The 17,545-nt window shown below is 33.1% G+C and overlaps 1 protein-coding gene across 1 annotated transcript; it reads left to right on the top strand.

Annotated features, from left to right (window-relative positions):
* The first annotated feature begins 13,738 nt into the window (after positions 1 to 13,738).
* LOC114273393 (cinnamyl alcohol dehydrogenase 1) lies at positions 13,739 to 17,204 on the top strand. The gene is made up of 5 exons (XM_028215175.2): positions 13,739 to 13,980; positions 14,372 to 14,485; positions 15,102 to 15,329; positions 15,582 to 16,021; positions 16,828 to 17,204. Exons 1-5 carry the CDS (start codon positions 13,892 to 13,894, stop codon positions 17,028 to 17,030), a joined length of 1,074 nt encoding a protein of 357 aa, XP_028070976.1. The 5' UTR covers positions 13,739 to 13,891; the 3' UTR covers positions 17,031 to 17,204.
* The last annotated feature ends 341 nt before the right edge of the window (positions 17,205 to 17,545 follow it).

The following is a 17,545-nucleotide window of genomic DNA, read 5'->3' as shown; positions in this document are numbered from 1 at the left end:
TCTCACTCTTAATTACTTCTTTCCATAAAGGACTTTCAGGTGAAGTCACAGCTTCATGGAACGTTCGAGGTTCTCCCTCTAACATATAAGTCAAGAAGTCTGGACCAAAACACTTTGTGGTTCTAGCCCTTTTACTCCTTCTTGGCTCATCTACTTCATCAGCTTGATCATCTACTTGATCAATTATTTGATCAGCTGTTTGATCATCCATGTGATCATCTATGTGATCATCTTCCTGATCATCTATTTCTTTCATGGAACTCAGAACCCTGTCTTAGGGACGACACAGAAATACATCTTCAAAGAAAGATGTACTTCTAGATTCCATGATAGTATTCTTGTGTATATCTGAAATATCAGACTTGTGCACAAGAAATCTATATGCACTACTATTTTGTGCATAACCAATGAAAATAAAGTCGACGGTTTTCGGACCTATCCTAACCCGCTTGGGTATAGGTACCGCTACTTTTGCAAGACACCCCCACATTCGTAGGTATTTATATGAAGGCTTGTGACCTTTCCACAACTCATATGGAGTCTTGTCCACTTTCTTCCGTGGTATTCTATTAAGAATATAATTCGCAGAGAGAATTGCTTCCCCCCATAAGTTCAGTGGCAACCCAGAACTTATCAACATTGCATTCATCATCTCTTTCAGCGTCCTGTTCTTCCACTCAGCAACACCATTTGACTAAGGCGAATAAGGCGCTGTGGTTTGGTGAATAATCCCAAATTGAGCACAAGTCTCGGCAAACGGGGATTCATACTCACCACCACGATCACTTCTCAATGCCTTGATTTTTCGGCTTAATTGATTCTCAACTTCATTCTTAAAAAGAATAAATTTATCAATAGCCTCGTCTTTGCTTTTAAGCAAATACACATAACAGTATTTAGTGTAATCATCAACAAAAGTGATGAAGTACTTGTTGCCACCACGTGATTGTACAACTTTCAAGTCACACACATCACTATGCACTAAACCCAAAGGCTGGGTACTTCTTTCAATAGAATGAAAAGAAGACCTTGTCAATTTTGCTTCTACACAAGTTTCACACTTGTGTTATGGATTAATCTTGAAAGATGGTATGTGATCTAACTTGATTAATCTACGTAAAGAGTCAAAATTTACATGACCTAATCTACCATGCCATAAATTAGGTGACTCAAGCATATAAGCAGAAGAAGAAGCTTTCTCATTAATCTTAGGGATAAGTGTCATTACATTCAATTTAAACATACCACCTGACATATATCTCTTCCCCACATAGACCCCGCCCTTGGTCAACACGACCTTGTCTGATTCAAACACCATGCGGAAGCTATGCTTGCTTAGGAGAGACCCCGAGACAAGGTTCTTACGAATGCCTGGCACAAAAAGGACATTGTTCAAAGTCAATTCTTTTCCTGAAGTCATCTTCAGGATCACCTTGCCTTTACCCTCAACAGCTGAGGTTGCAGAGTTTCCCATAAACAATTTCTCCCCGTTTGAAACCGGTTCGAAAGTTGTGAACATTCTCTTCTCTGCACAAATATGGCGAGTGGCCCCAGTGTCCACCCACCACTCCCTCGGGTTTGACCCCACCATGTTCATTTCTGACACGACAGTTGACAGATGCATGTCGTCCACATCGTGTGACAATTCCTCCATTTCAGCCATATGTGCACGGTTTTTGTGTTGGGGAGGGTTTTTCCTGTAGGGCTTCTTCTTCAGACAATCAACTGCCCGATGCCCGTTACTTCCACAGTTGAAGCATTTGCCATCGAACCTAAAAGTAGGTTCCTTTGGCTTGTAGGCTGGCCTTTGGGAGATTCCTCCTCTAGCCCCCAACTTTAAGCTTTTTCCTGTCGGTGGTTTTTTCCTCGCCCCCGAGGACTCGCTATGCTCAACCATGTTGGCTTTGACAGTGGAGGTACTCCCTCATTTCTTCCTATTGTCCTCTTCAATCCGGAGCCTGACAACGAGCTCTTCGACTGTCATCTCCTTTCGTTTGTGCTTCAAGTAGTTCTTGAAGTCTTTCCAGCCGTTAGGTAGCTTTTCAATCAAAGCAGCTGCCTGGAATGACTCACTTAGGACCATCTCTTCTGTATGTATCTCGTGCAGAATCACTTGGAACTCTTGGACTTGACTCAAGACAGTTTTAGAGTCCATCATCTTGAAGTCCAGGAACTAAACGATGATATATTTCTTTACCCTAGCATCCTCAGTCTTGTACTTTTTGTCCAACGCATCCCACAATTCCTTAGTCGATTTCTTGGCATAAAACACGTTGAAAAACGGATCCGCCAAGCTGTTCAGAATGTAATTCCGGCATAAGAAGTCTGCTTGTTTCCAAGCGTCCAGAGCCATGAGCTTTTGTTTATCTTGCTCATTCTCCTCTACGGTTGGTACATCTTCACTCAGAAACCTCGCAAGGCTTAGAGTAGTCAAATAAAATAACATCTTCTGCTGCCATCTCTTGAAATTCACTCCTGTGAACGTCTCCAAGCGCTCATGATGATTGAGCAGTCCTCCCGGAACAGCCGGAGTAACAATAGGAGGATTGACCACAGAGGTCACAACAGGGGTTGGCAAGCTAGTCGCCCCGGGGTTCAGATCCCCACCAACATTAGCAGCAGCAATAGCAGCATAAGAGACAGTTGTCATTTCTGAAAAATTACAGCCGAATTTTCACTATTCTGTGTTTCCAGAAATCAAACTTAACACTAGAAAATCCCACAATTGGAAATTTAATTCAAAACTAATCTCACTACGCAACCTAGAATCGAACATGGTCAGGAAAGTTTCCAGGAAGACTGGAGGGGTCACACCGGTCCCACTTAAAACCCAGTTAACCTTAGACAAAACTTTCAAGAGCATGTTGACTCCTAGTCCATGGGAAACAACTTTAAGAATTAAATTTTTCAAGGGATGAACTAGGTTAAACACACAAAGTTCCAAACTGTACAAGCAATTACAACAAAATTGCTACAATAATTACAAGCAAATAAAACATGCTTTACATATTGGTGAATAACCACAAATGAACACTCAAGCAAACAATTGCTTCAAATATTTAGTCCACATTAATCCTTTTTCCCATTTCCATAGGTGTTCCTGCAATAAAGAGTTAGCAGCAAAATACAACAAAACCTCCCTCAGTTTTTCTTTGCTTTTGGCAAAGTAGTGATTGAAGGGGAGGGTATTAGCAAACAAACTAATAAATAACTATAAGTAAAGATTAAAACCAACCCTCAAGTTACACATCTAGAATTTAAACTAAAAAAAACTGTAAAAAATTAATTACATAATAAACATGTAATTAACTATATAAGTTACAGACCTAAATTAAATATAATTAAACCATATTTTAAATTGGTAAAGGTTACATATGAACTTATGGTACACTAAACATGTAATTAATTGAGGCAAGTTACAAACATTTTATAACTCCTAAATACTTAAATCACATTACTAGGCAAGAATTGCAAATGACATGATTAATATGCAAATAATTCTAGAGAAATTAACATGAATTTAAATATACGCAAGTTATAAACTCTACAACTCCACACCTAAATTAAAGATTAATAGGTACAAGTTACATGAAAATTTACTACCTAATAAACATGCTAGAAATGTAGATTACACTAAAAATTAAACCCGAATGAACATGTAATTTATATTGTGAACTAGAAGCATGTAAATCTAGAAATACAACGCATGAACCAGTACACCATAAATTAATAAATTAATTAGAAAATACAGTGAATCAACGTTGCATCAATGGAACTCTCATTCCCTATTGATAACAGTGGCCTATTCCATGCCATGGGAAGACCAAACAGTAGCATACACAAAATGGCAAAATCAAAAGCTTAACCCTGTGTACATGCAACTAATAAACCAATTAACTCGCTAGTACTACTAGTGGCCAATTACATGCAAAATTATTACACACACCTATGAATCTATTAATCTAATTCTATGATAAACGTCGAATCTATTTTAAACTTGTTGGGAAAAACTACTCACATTACATAATTTCACATTGCATATCGCAAAATTATGAGATGAACAAAACAAACCTTCAATCCCAGGAAAAATAACATGCTGAATAAAATATAGATAAAATATAAAATGGTTAAAGGAAGCAAACCGAAGCCTGTGTGATACCACAGTCTCCTTAAAATAGATTCGCCGCCTCACCGCTGGGTGCTGGAGGTACGCCGACGTCTACTTCTCAGGATACGACGGTTTTTACCAGCTACAACAGAAGTACCTTCTGATTAGCTTACCGAACGGACAACAGCAGAACTCTCTCTCAGGAAGAAAATTATAGGAGAAGTAGACTGACAGTGTATGAATGTCAAGGAAAAATTCTATATATCTTTTTAAGGAATAGGGCCTCCTTTTATACACCATGGGGAAGAGGGGAGGAGCCTCTAGCTATCAAGGCTGGCAACTAATGCTAGCAAAACTGCTCAATCAATTTTGTAAAACTGATGAGCCTTAAATGTGTGAGTTATATACACATTTATGAGACAATTTCTTATTCAACCATTTTTCTCCAACATATCTACATCAACAATTTTTTTTGCAAAGATAAAAAATCTTTTCAAAGAGAAATGCGTGCAATTTTATTTCAGAAGAAGAAAATATTATTCGATTACATGTAGTTTTCAGAAAGCTTCACAGATTTTTTTCGTTTCATTTCACTCAACAACTTTTCATGAGCCTCCTTTACATGTCTCTCTCTATTTTCGACTTCTGTGAGTCTTGGTATTATAACCATTGCATAATATTACACCGCATTCTCCAACTGCGCATTTTTCCTTTCTAGCTCTCTCTCCTCCTTACGAATATTAGCCAGTTACTGTTTTAACAAGCACACCTCATCTCTTCATTGTTGATTTTCTTGTATTCTTGCTTGTAATCGTCGAGCCATATTAGAAACTGCAGGCATTGCCTGTGTATTAAGAGTCATAATGTTATTAATAGCATCGATATCATTCTGATTACCAACAACACTAGGACTCTCATTTATAGGAATAATGTGTGACTGCACCATTGGTAACCTCTCATTTGCCTGCCTTACAGGCACCTCATGCGTGTCCAAACCATTGATGGCTAAGGTAAAGAATGACATGCTTACACAAGAAGGTAAAACAAATTTTTCTCTACCAACACTTGATAATTTCATATCTTTGCCTATCATCATTGTCACTTTTTTATACACTTCACCGATCCAATACTCGATGCATATCTACTCAAATCTTTTGTTTGTCAACATTTTGTGCGCCAGAGATGCTACAAAATCCCCACAATGATCTCGACAAAACCTAAGAACCATTATTATATTTTTAGCATCTCAGATTATTTTATCAAATGTGTTTGTTTCCTATCTCCATATTTTATTTTGATGATGTCAAAGGGGGAGAAAAAATATGATTTTGAATTGTTGTGCATGCATGTACTTTAAATTATCAAATATCTTATGTTACAAAATTAGCAAATAACTTGTTGATTTTCATTTTATGTCAAATCCATACAAATATTGCCCTCATCAAAAAGGGGAAAAATATTAATCATGTTGTTTAATTTTCATGATGTCTAAAATATTAATTGAAAATTTGTAAGTAATATAAATATTTTATATTATTTGACACAAAATATTATCTGTTTAAAATATATATTGTATGATACATTTGTTATAAATATTATTTAAATAAAAATATTTTGAAAATTTTACTAGTAATGTTTTGAATAATCCGGTTGATCACTATTCATCTTTTGACAAATTTGATGTGATTGTCTCCTTTGAGTAAATTTGTATAATATCATTTTGATACAAATTGCACTAAATTCAAATTTACTTTACAATCATATCTGAATGTATTGATTATAACCATAGTTGATTTATATGAAACATCTTTTGAATATATTAAAGATTTATAAATAGTCGGTGGCGGTGCGATGCATCAAATATATACATATATATAGTCAAAGTCTTGAAAGTAATATAATATAATGATTAAATGAGAAGACTTATTTAATTTTTATTTGTAAACAAATCCTTGAAAATGTTTTGCCTGCAGAATAAAAAAGAAAAAGTTGCAAGTTATTTGAATTTGCTTGCAAAAAGAAAAAGAAAAGGTTACAAAGTAGACACAATTTTCATGATGCTTTTGACTTCAAGGAACCCATAACGATTGTAGCGATCCCAGTTTTGCCACTTCGCTGAGTATGTCAGGGATCGAGCTACCTGGTCAGCTCGCGGGGGTCCAGGGGTCAACGTCTCTTGGCGAGTCCAAGGGCAGTGCCCTGGCGGGGATCGAGCTGCCCGGTCAGCTCGTGAAGGTCCAAGGGGCAGCGCCCCTTGGCGGGTCCTAGGGCAGCGCCCTGGCGGCGTTGAGGGGCAGCGCCCCCAAAACAAAAATGCAAAATTCAAAATGCATTAGAAGTTGCTTGTCCGCTCGAGCGGCCGTTTATGCGCTCGAGTGGAGAATGTTTGGTTTCAGAAGTTTGACCGGGTCTGCAAAAGTACTGGGAAAGTGTGTTTGACGCTCGAGCGGGCTTTCCACGCTCGAGCAGACCATGTTATATCAGTTCGTGAATCTGATATTTCAGATCATTTTTGCATATATCTCTCTCTCTCTAAAAACTCTTTCCTCTCCCGTCTCTCTACATTTCCCTACGCCAAATTGGATCAAAACCTTTATTTCTTAAGATCCATTAGAGTTCTACCATAAGTTCTTCATCAAAGTTGGTTAACTTCTGTAACACCCCAAATTTCTAACCCAAATGATAATACAATGATCATGTTTCTTTAAAGTAAAACTGAAAGTAAACCTTCACGTTTGCAATACATGAAACAAATAATCCTCATACAATAATACGTTCACCTCAAATCAAGATGACATAAACAAATAAATACCCTCATGGGTTTACAAGTTTCCAAGGCTTAGGCCCGGTTACACAAATTGGTTATTCAAACCATACGAATATAGCCCTTGGCTTACAAAACAAAGCCACGCAAAGTGAGAGCATTGTACTCCCAACACACACATTTCCACGCCCTCAGTTGGGCAGAATCACCACGTCTTTTCCTACACAATAATCTCGTAGGGTGAGCATGAAGCCCAGTAGAAAATTTTTAATAAAGTATATACGTTTTATACAAGTTTCAAGAGATGTATGCATATGACATGCTATGTCTTTTTGCAAATAAATTACACCTTCATCTTTTGAAAATCATCATGCTCAATGATGCCATGCAATTCCATTATTCAAAACTTAACAATTTCATTCAAGGGCGGTAAATACAACTCTGGTAATCCCTAGATCGGTGTCTGCAAGTAGACTACACAAGTACTACCAATTTGTCATTTTTACCGATATTAACCGAAAGGCTCGACACCTATCTGCGCGACTTTCTAGTCTTTCACTAAGGACACTCAGGCCAACTTAAACAATTTCATCTACACCACCTATCAAGACTTACCACCGTATTTACCCTAAAACCATTTCATGAAAACCTGTTTCCCAACATTCTTTTCTCAATGCAAATTTTCAAAGTTTTAGAATAATCCAATGAATTGAAATGCCAATGTATCATTAATAATGCAATACAACATTACTTCCATATTCAATTGTTCCACACAATGGCCCTGTTTGGTAGAGCTGTGAGAAAGTGCTTATAGCTTATGCCTTAACAGCTTATAACTTATAACTATGAACATAAACTGATTTCTGACTTATAAATTAAGTTTCTCCTGCCCCACTCAAAGAATAAGCTGATTTCTGACTTACAAAAAGCTATAAGCTGCATTGTTAAGCTAAACCAAACACATCAAAGTAGCTTAAATTAAGCTGAAAGCTAAAATAAGCTGAAAAAAAAAGTTGTACCAAACAGGGCCAATATACCATTGTGATCGAAATTCTCAATCCTCTTTTCAACACAATTCCACAAGATGAATTTATATACTTTTATATCCAATTCATCCAAGAGAATAACATAATTCCCATATTTTGAGCAATCTCAACATTTTAGTCAATTCAAGACTAAATCAACATTTCTTTGTTTTAGAATAACAATTTCCAAAACACCCATTTATTTGGCACACAAATAAATATAACATCTTTCAAGAATTTTGAACATCTTTTAAAAAAAAAAACCCCAAATTTTTAGGTTTTCTCACCAAAACCATTCTTCAAATGTTTGAGAAAATCTCACCAAAAACATCTTTCTTCAATCAACATAGTTCAAAGTCCTCAATTTCTATTTAAAAGGAACAAGAAAGTAAACCCACTTTCAAAATCACCCATCTTCTTGGTTCAACAATCAATTTTCAAAATAATTTAAAGGATGATTTCAAAAATCATCTAAATCTTGTAAAAACATATATATAACTCAAAGAAAATCCCTACCTCAAATTTGAAGAATAAATGAGTTGAAAATCCCAAAATTGACGACGATGAAACCCCATCTCCACCGCACACAACGTAGCTCTCGCCTAGACAGCCAACTTTGATGAAAAACTTGGATCTAAATCCCAATGGGTTTGAAGAAATCAAAGGTTGTGAGGTTTTAGGTAGGAAATGTAGAGAGAAGGAAAATAAAATGTTTTTAGAGAGAGAGAGATATATATACAAAAGTGACACCCAATCAGCCCAAAAAGAGAAGAAAAAGAGCAAAATTCGGATCTACCTAACTTCCCGCACGTGCGGAGCCTTCTCCCGGGCGTGCGGGGCGTGCTCCCGCGCGTGCTCCCGCACATGTCTTTTTAGTAGTGTGCAAGCTGCCCACACCCTGAAATCTGCACATGCGGCCCTGGTCTTCAGCCCGGAAATGTCTCAACCTCGCATCCTCCGAGACGTGTGAAACTTGACACAGAAGCAAACAAGGACAAGGATTTTGAGAACAACTTCTAAACACAACAAACTCCAACGAACAACAAGGCTCCAAGTGAAACTCGTCACTCTAACAAGGTAAACCCAAAGGTAAACAAAAGGAATAAGAAGCGCACAACAAAACCGGTCGTCACAACTTCTCGAGGGCTTCGTTGTGTGTGGTGAAGATCGAGTTTCGACACCGTTGATTTTGGGGGTTTCATTTCATTTCTTCTTTAAAACTTAAGGTAGGGATTTTCTTATAGTTATATATATATATATATGTATATATATATTTGCAAGATCTAGATTATTTTCAAAATCATCATTCGATAGTTTTGAAAATTGATTGTAGATTCAAGAAGTTGAGCGATTTTGAAAGTGGGTTTGTCTCTTATTCTTTTAAAATGATCTTATGGGTTTTGATCTTCATTGATTGAAGAAAAGATGATTTTGAAAAGTTTTCTTTCAAAAGATTTGAGTTGTATAGTTTTGGTGAGAAAATCTAGAATTTGGGAATTTTTTTTAAAGAGACTGAAAATCCATGAATGATATTATTATATTTATTTTGTGTGTTAAAATAAATGGATGTTTGGAAAATTTCTTATTTATATTTATATAAATGATGAATTTCAGGGAATATGAGAATTGTTGTTCATTTTGGAAATTATTGTTCAAAACGTTGAAATAATCTTGAAATGACTAATTGTTGAGGATACTTGAGAAGAGGGAATTGTGTTATTCCTTGGATGATGAATTGGAATGAAATTATTTATATTCATCTTTTGTTATTAGTATATCACTTCATTTGATTACATTAAACTTTGAAAGTTGATTTGAAAACTTGCATTAAGAAAAGAATGTTGAGAAACAAGTTTCCATGAATTGGTTTTGGGATAAATACGGTAGTAAGTCTTGACAGGTGGTGTAGATGAAATTGAATAGGTGTTGAGCCTTCCAGTTAAAACTGGTAAAAATGACAGATTATAGGTGTCGAGCTTTCCAATCAATGCTGGTAAAAATAACAAATTGGTAGTACTTGTATAGTCTACTTGCAGACACCGACCTAGGGATTACCAGAGTCGTATTTACCGCCATTGAAATAAATTGTTAAGTTTTGAACAATTGAAATTGCATGACATCATTGAGTATGATGGTTTTCAAAAGATAAAAATGTGATTTATCTTCAAAAAGGCCATAGCATGGCATGTGCATTTCATCTCTTGAGACTTGTATAAAATGTATATACTTTGTTAAGGATTTTTTACTGGGCTTTATGCGCACCCTACGGAATTTTTGTGCAGGAAAATATGTGGTGATGCCGCCTAACTAAAGGTGAGGAAATGTGTGTTGAGAGTACAAGACTCTCATTTTGCTGTGACTCTGTGTGTAAGCAAGAGCTGTATGTGTGTGGGTTTGAATAACCGTTTTGTGTAACCAGGCTCAAGCCTTGGAAACTTGTAAACCCTTAGGAGTATTTATTTGTTTATTTACTTGTTGTTGGATTAATGTATTGTTGCAGGAAGAACTATTGTATCATGTAATATAAGTTTAGAGATTTATATTCAGTTTTCTTTGAAAGAGCCATGATTGTTGTATTATCATTTGGGCTAGAAATTTGGGGCGTTGCAACGATGGAGCTTTGTGCTAATTTCTCATGATCCGAAGGAGCGTCTGTCTCTCCAACGGATAGATTTTTTGGTATAAATAGAAGTATTGTGTGTAGAGAAAAATTAAGAACTTGAAGATAAAAAATATGTGTGCTCTAAAATTTTAAGTGTATTCTGCTCTTTCATTTTAGATCTAAGTGTAGTCTTTGTTCTTACACTTTTATATCTATTCTTTGTAAGAGAATTATTGTAAAAAATGGTTGAAGTACCTCTTATCCCTATTTATTATTTTGTGAAGAAATTTTGTAAAAGTGAGGAATTTATTGTTGAATGAGGCTCATTAGATAAAAATAAGACCTGTGCAAAATCCACAAGCTTGGTGAAGCATTGGTGGTGTACTGATTCATTTTAATAGTAAAGAAATTCTCAATGAGGTTCTTTGGAGAGTGGACGTAGGCCCGACGTGCTGAACCACTATAAATCTTAGTGTTTGATTTTCTCTACCTATCTCTCTTACTTTTATATTTATAATTATTGTTCTGTTTTTTTTTATTTGTTAAAATTCTAAATATTGTGTTTATTATTTTTTAATATTGTAAAATTTTTAATAAACCAATTCACCCCCTCTTGGATTATCTGCCGGAGATAACAAGTGCATGTTTAACATGCACTAAAAAAGTATATTTTTTTGCATATATACATTTATTTAGATTACATCAATTAATATCTATTAATATTTATCATTTTCTCTCTATTTTCTATCTATTTTTTTTATATTATTTTTATAAAAAATTAAAAAATATATTTATTTACAACATTCCAAACACCTCCAAAGTTGGTGGGTGATAACAGACATTCCACCAAACTTTATTTGTACTATTTATTCACTTATCACATCATATATGATATTAAAACTAAACAGACATAAGACTTGAATTGTACTCTATATGCTGTATAAAAAATAAAAAAAAAGAAATCTACACCACATGGCAAGTTTACTTGATCTAAGAGCATCCCACCAATTTATCTAAATTTTATCTTAAAATATTATTAAAAAAATTATTCCTTATTTTAAGAATTATTTTTTCATTTACTTTTCTCAACAGACTCTCTATTCTATTAACAAACTCTCTATTTTTTCTTTATTTTATTATAATATAATTTTTAATTATAAATTTTAAAAAAATAAAAATCATAAATATGTACTGCAGTCTCTAAACAAAGCAAAGCAAAAAAAAAAAAACAAAACAAAACAAAACAAAAACAAAAATATAAGGGAGCTGCAGTGAGTCACTGTAGCAAAAACTAATTTAATGGATCATTTAGGGAATTTGATGCAGGTGGATAGGGAGCCATTTACCCCTTAAAATAGGTAAAGAGGGGCTTTAGGGGCTTTGGTGGGAATGCTCTAACTAAGCTTCCGTTTGAGAAGATAGGTTTAGACTAAAATAGTCATATAAATTAAAATAGATTATTTTAATTTAATAAGATAAAATATCACATTTAATTCATAATTATTACATTTTTTCTATTACAAAAATTAAAAAAAATCCTTTTCAAACGAGACTTTTTAACCCTAAACTAAAATAATTAAAAAATTAATCCACTTTCCAAATGAACCTTAATAGGTTGAATACTGCTAAACAAACAAAAAAAATTTGTACAAAATTTTTATGCCTCCGTTTGGGAAGTGGGCTGGATTTTTGGCTTTTTGGCTTTTTGAGCTTGGGCTCAAAAGCTTAGTTTGGGAAGGGTTTTTTGGTTTTTTTGATTTTTTTTTGTGAGAAAAGAGTATAATGATTATGGGTTGGATGTGATGTTTTGTCTGTTATGGCTCAAATAGCCTATTCTGTCTTTTGTGGCTCAAAGAACCAGAAGAGCCCAAATGAACTCTTCCCAAACGACACCATACAAATGACATGCTTTTTCATGATCCAAAATATTTATTATTGTGATTTATAATTGAAAGAATGTGATTATTACATTATTCCGGTTGTGTTTTATGTGTTTTAAATGTTTTTCAAAAATAGGTGTATTAAACTAATCATAAAATTCTGGAGCTTTTACAATACACTCTTATTTGGCATGTATTGTATCACATATAACTTTTGATATTTTATTATTTTACAATCACTTTGTGTTATGATCAAATCACTTTCGGGTATAATTAAAAAGCATCACAATAAATCATAAATAAATCTTACTTGACACATAACTAATGACTTTTTTTTATTATAGCCAAGATAACAACAGTAAATAATAATTAATACTATAATGAATCATAACAAAACTTAAACTCTAAAGTTTATGAGGGTGTTTGGGAATTTGATTTTTGGATTTTTTTTATTTTTTTCACTACAAGACAAATATTTTACAAAATAAAAAAAAAAAAACAAATCCAAACAAAATATCACATCAAACTCCATAATCATTTCACTTTTTCTCTCACAAACATCACATCCAACCACAAAAAAATCTAACTATCTTCCTAAACACAAAAAATTTTTTCTCCAATAATATCCTACAACTAAAAAAAACTCATTTCCCAAACACCCACTTAGAATAATGACACATTATTTGAGCAATCTATGCCACTGTTGTGTTTTTCTTTGAGTCATTTACACTAAACCTCGTCAATCATTCGTGAATATTATTTTATTTTTTTATTTATAAATTCATATATTTTGACTTTTTCAATTATCAAATATGAATAAATTATCAATAGGTCATAATAGTTAGACTTAATTCTCATCAAGTCTTATTAAAAATAAATCCTAATAAAATCGTTATTAAAAATAATTTTTTGTGATATTTTTTACATATACTTTTAAAAATTGACAATTAATGACTATTTTTTGTCACGATTTTTATAAATTGTCGCTAAAATTTACAATTAGTGACATTTTTCTGTGACAATTTTTTTAAATTGTCACTGAAAGTTGAAAATTAATGACATTTTTATTATGATTTTTTAAAACTATCGCTAAAATTTATAATTAGTGACATTCTTTGTGATAAAATTTTCAATCTGTCGTTAAAAATTAATAATTTGTGATGTTTTTTAATAATGTTTAATAAAAAAAATTATGAATTATATAATAAGCCCACTTATTAAGATTTATACACAAGTCCTCCTAAAAATATATCACTTTTAATTTTGCAAACCCCTTCTAAACTGCTCTAAAAATGACGTATTTATACAATTTTAATAATTGAAAAAATTAATATATATCAATTCATGAATACGAGAGATAAATGATATAATTAATAGTAATAGAATTAACCCTTTTTCCTTTCTTCCTGTATATATACATACAGCAGTCGTCTCTAATCCCCCAGCTTCCCCCCTCCTCTTCTCTTTGTCTCTCTAGATATAAACTTTTCATTGCCAAAGCAATTTGACAAAATGGAAAGTATAGACAAGGAAAGAACAACAACAGGATGGGCAGCAACAGACCCATCTGGGGTTCTCGCACCCTACACCTACACCCTCAGGTAATCTCCTTCAAGCCTGCCCCCCTCTCTGTTTTTTTTTAAACTTCAATTATGTATCTGTGTCTGTATTAATTATACTAGGGGTGGTATGCGATCCGTGTGTAATTCAAACAACTAATAATAAAAATAAATAATAAAAAATTTAATATCATAATATATATATATGTTAATTAAATAATAAATATGTTCTTAATTGAGTTCAAAACTTACTTACCTTCTTGTGTATAATAATTTTTTATTTTAACATATATAAATATATAAAGTTACCATGTAACAGGAAAAGAAAAGAGTTTCACTAAACCAATTTAGGTTTCTTTAATAATAGTAGATTTGTATATTGCATCCATTGATCATCTCTCTCAAATCTCTCTGTTTCTCAAAAATATGTCAGGAACACAGGCCCTGAAGATGTTTTCATCAAGGTGATTTGCTGTGGAATCTGCCACACTGATATTCATCAGATCAAAAATGATCTTGGCATGTCCAATTACCCCATGGTTCCTGGGTATTTTTAATCTCTCTCTCTCTCTCTCTCTCTCTCTCTCTCTATATATATATATATATATACATATATCTATGTATACACATTCTTTGAACAATATGCTTTTGCATAGGATCTCAATCCCCACCCTGTTTGATTTCGGTTTCACAATCTGTTTTTAATATAAGAATTAGTTTAACAAAATTAAGTGTTAAAATGATATTTTTGAATTTTAAAAGTTATTTCTACCCAAAGAAAAAGAGAATCATGTGATGATAACAGTTATTAATTTTTTTTTATCAAATTAATTTCTAATATTTTTTAAATTAAGAAATAGATTTGAAACCAAATATCCTATCTCAATACATTACTTAAGATTATATGAAAATACCGAAATACAAATACAAAAATCTCAATATATAATTTAATGAGCTTGTTGGGTGAGTTTATTATAAGTTAAAAAATGATAATTAAGAACTAGAAGTTAAAAACACTTTTCAGTTTTTTTTTTAAATTTATTTAAATTATTTATGTCTAATAAATTATAATCCAATAGCTAATTACTTAGGATTAAATGATATAGGTGTAGCTTTGATAATTGGTTATCTTTAAATAACATTTTTTTTTTTGTTAAATGAAGGCATGAAGTGGTGGGTGAAGTGGTGGAGGTGGGATCCAGTGTGGCCAAGTTCCGAGTAGGCGATACGGTGGGAGTTGGATGCATCGTTGGATGCTGCAGAAATTGTAAGCCATGCAACGCAGATGTAGAGCAGTACTGCAACAAGAAGATATGGTCCTACAATGATGTCTACACTGATGGCAAACCCACCCAAGGTGGATTTGCTGGTTCCATGGTCGTTGATCAAAAGTAATCATATATGCTTCTTCATGCACCGGCGATACATAGAATCCTATACCAGTTTTACCCAAAAATTTTAAATTATGCTGAAAAATTTTACTCGTTTATAATTTTTTTTTTTTTAAAATCGACTCAAACTAATAAAAATAAAAATAAAAAGCCAAATAAAGTTGACCAAACTAACCCTTAGTCCAAATGTTTGAAATAATTTGGGTTAGTGACTATAATTATATTTTACATTTTTTTCCCAAATTTTGGTAGGTTTGTGGTGAAAATTCCAGAGGGTATGGCGGTGGAACAGGCGGCGCCGCTACTGTGCGCGGGGGTGACAGTGTACAGCCCACTGAAGCACTTTGGGCTGAAAGAGAGTGGGATGAGAGGAGGCATATTGGGGCTTGGAGGGGTTGGACACATGGGGGTGAAGATAGCAAAAGCCATGGGGCATCACGTGACTGTCATTAGTTCTTCCGACAAGAAGAGAGTGGAGGCTTTGGAGCACCTTGGTGCGGACGATTACCTGGTCAGCTCGGACGTCACTCGGGTGCAAGAACTGGCTGACTCGCTTGATTACATCATTGACACAGTGCCCGTCTTCCACCCTCTCGAGCCCTACCTCTCTTTGTTGAAACTTGACGGAAAGTTAATTTTGACGGGTGTTATTAACACCCCTCTTCAATTTCTCACCCCTGTTGTCATTCTTGGTCAGTCACTCTCTCTCTCTCTTCCTTCGCCTCCCTCTTTAAATTTTTTTTTTTATAAAAGAAATGATAGAATATTAATTACTTAATAGGTTATTTTATAATAAAATAAATAAATAAAAATCGCAATTGCTTCATCAATTAAAATAAAAAAAAACTTTCAGTCAACTGGCCTTTACTTTTCTCCCTATGGCCTGTTTGGGAAGTAAAATTTTAGCTTAATTTAGGCTAAAATTTATTAAAATAAAATAAAACAAGTTAAAAAAGTCAATAAAATAAAATATCATATCAAATTTATAATCATTTTTTTTTTCTTACAAACATCATATTTAACTATAAATTTTTTTTTATCATATTTCCAAACACAAAAATTTTAATCTACTAAAATAAGTTATTAAAATCGTAACTTTCCAAACACCCATTATATATGTGCATAATATTAGCTCGTTTAAAGGGTGGCTTTTTTAATTATTTTTTTATACATAAACAAAAATTAATAAAAAATGATGTAACTAATTTTGATTTTATCATACTTTAAAATTAAAACTAATGATACGTTAAGATAATTTATATTTTTAATAATGTCATTATCACATAATTTTGTTACAAATTTCATATATAAAATTTGTACATGTATAATTTTTATACAGAATTACATGAGCCTTAGACACTTGATTCTGTATAATAATTTTGTATAATCTTTATGATTATATAGCAGTGCTCATAATTTTGTTACATCATTCTGTATATTTTTTCTGTATCGGGTTTTGTGGTAACTGATGATGGTTTTGTTGAATTTGAATTAAAAGGGAGGAAGACAGTAACAGGGAGCTTCATAGGAAGCATGACGGAGACAGAGGAGATGCTTGAATTTTGCAGAGCGAAAGAGCTCACTTCCATGATCGAAGTGGTGAAGATGGATTACATCAACACTGCCTTTGAGCGCTTGGAGAAGAACGATGTCCGTTACAGATTCGTCGTCGATGTCATCGGCAGCAAACTCGATCAGTGAAACCTTTCCCATTCATATTAAACTCCAAAAACATTTGATTGATATTTGTTTTGAGTGTGTCTGTTCCTTGCAATTTGTTTTGGGGACTGAAAGAGTCATGTGTTCTTTTCTTTTCTTTGTTAATAAGCCATTGAAGTGGTGGTGTGAGTTTATGTAATTTCCTATTTAACGTCATTCATGCTTTGTTTTGTGTTGCTTGTAATCCATGTTTTTATCAATGATAAAAATATCCCCCCAAAAAAAAAATGTCGTGTGATTCAAATCTATGTATGGTTTGATTTTTAGAATTTTTTTAAAAAAATTAAAAATTAATTTGGTTAAGAAATAAAAAATGAAAAATAATTATCATTTAAGGGTAAAAAATAATTATTATTTTAATTTTTGGGCAGGTTATATACATACGTATGGTTGCTTCAATTTAATTTGTAAAAAATTATTTCTAACCACTCAAAAGATAAAAATTATATAAAAATGATAATTATTTTTTATTTTTTATTGCTTAACCAAATTAATTT

Source organism: Camellia sinensis, chromosome 2 (assembly GCF_055761805.1).
Source record: "Camellia sinensis isolate YWXY chromosome 2, ASM5576180v1, whole genome shotgun sequence".
In the NCBI taxonomy this organism is placed as follows: domain Eukaryota; kingdom Viridiplantae; phylum Streptophyta; class Magnoliopsida; order Ericales; family Theaceae; genus Camellia; species Camellia sinensis.
The sequence above is the reverse complement of the archived record's forward strand: the minus strand, read 5'-3'. Positions and strand labels throughout refer to the sequence as shown.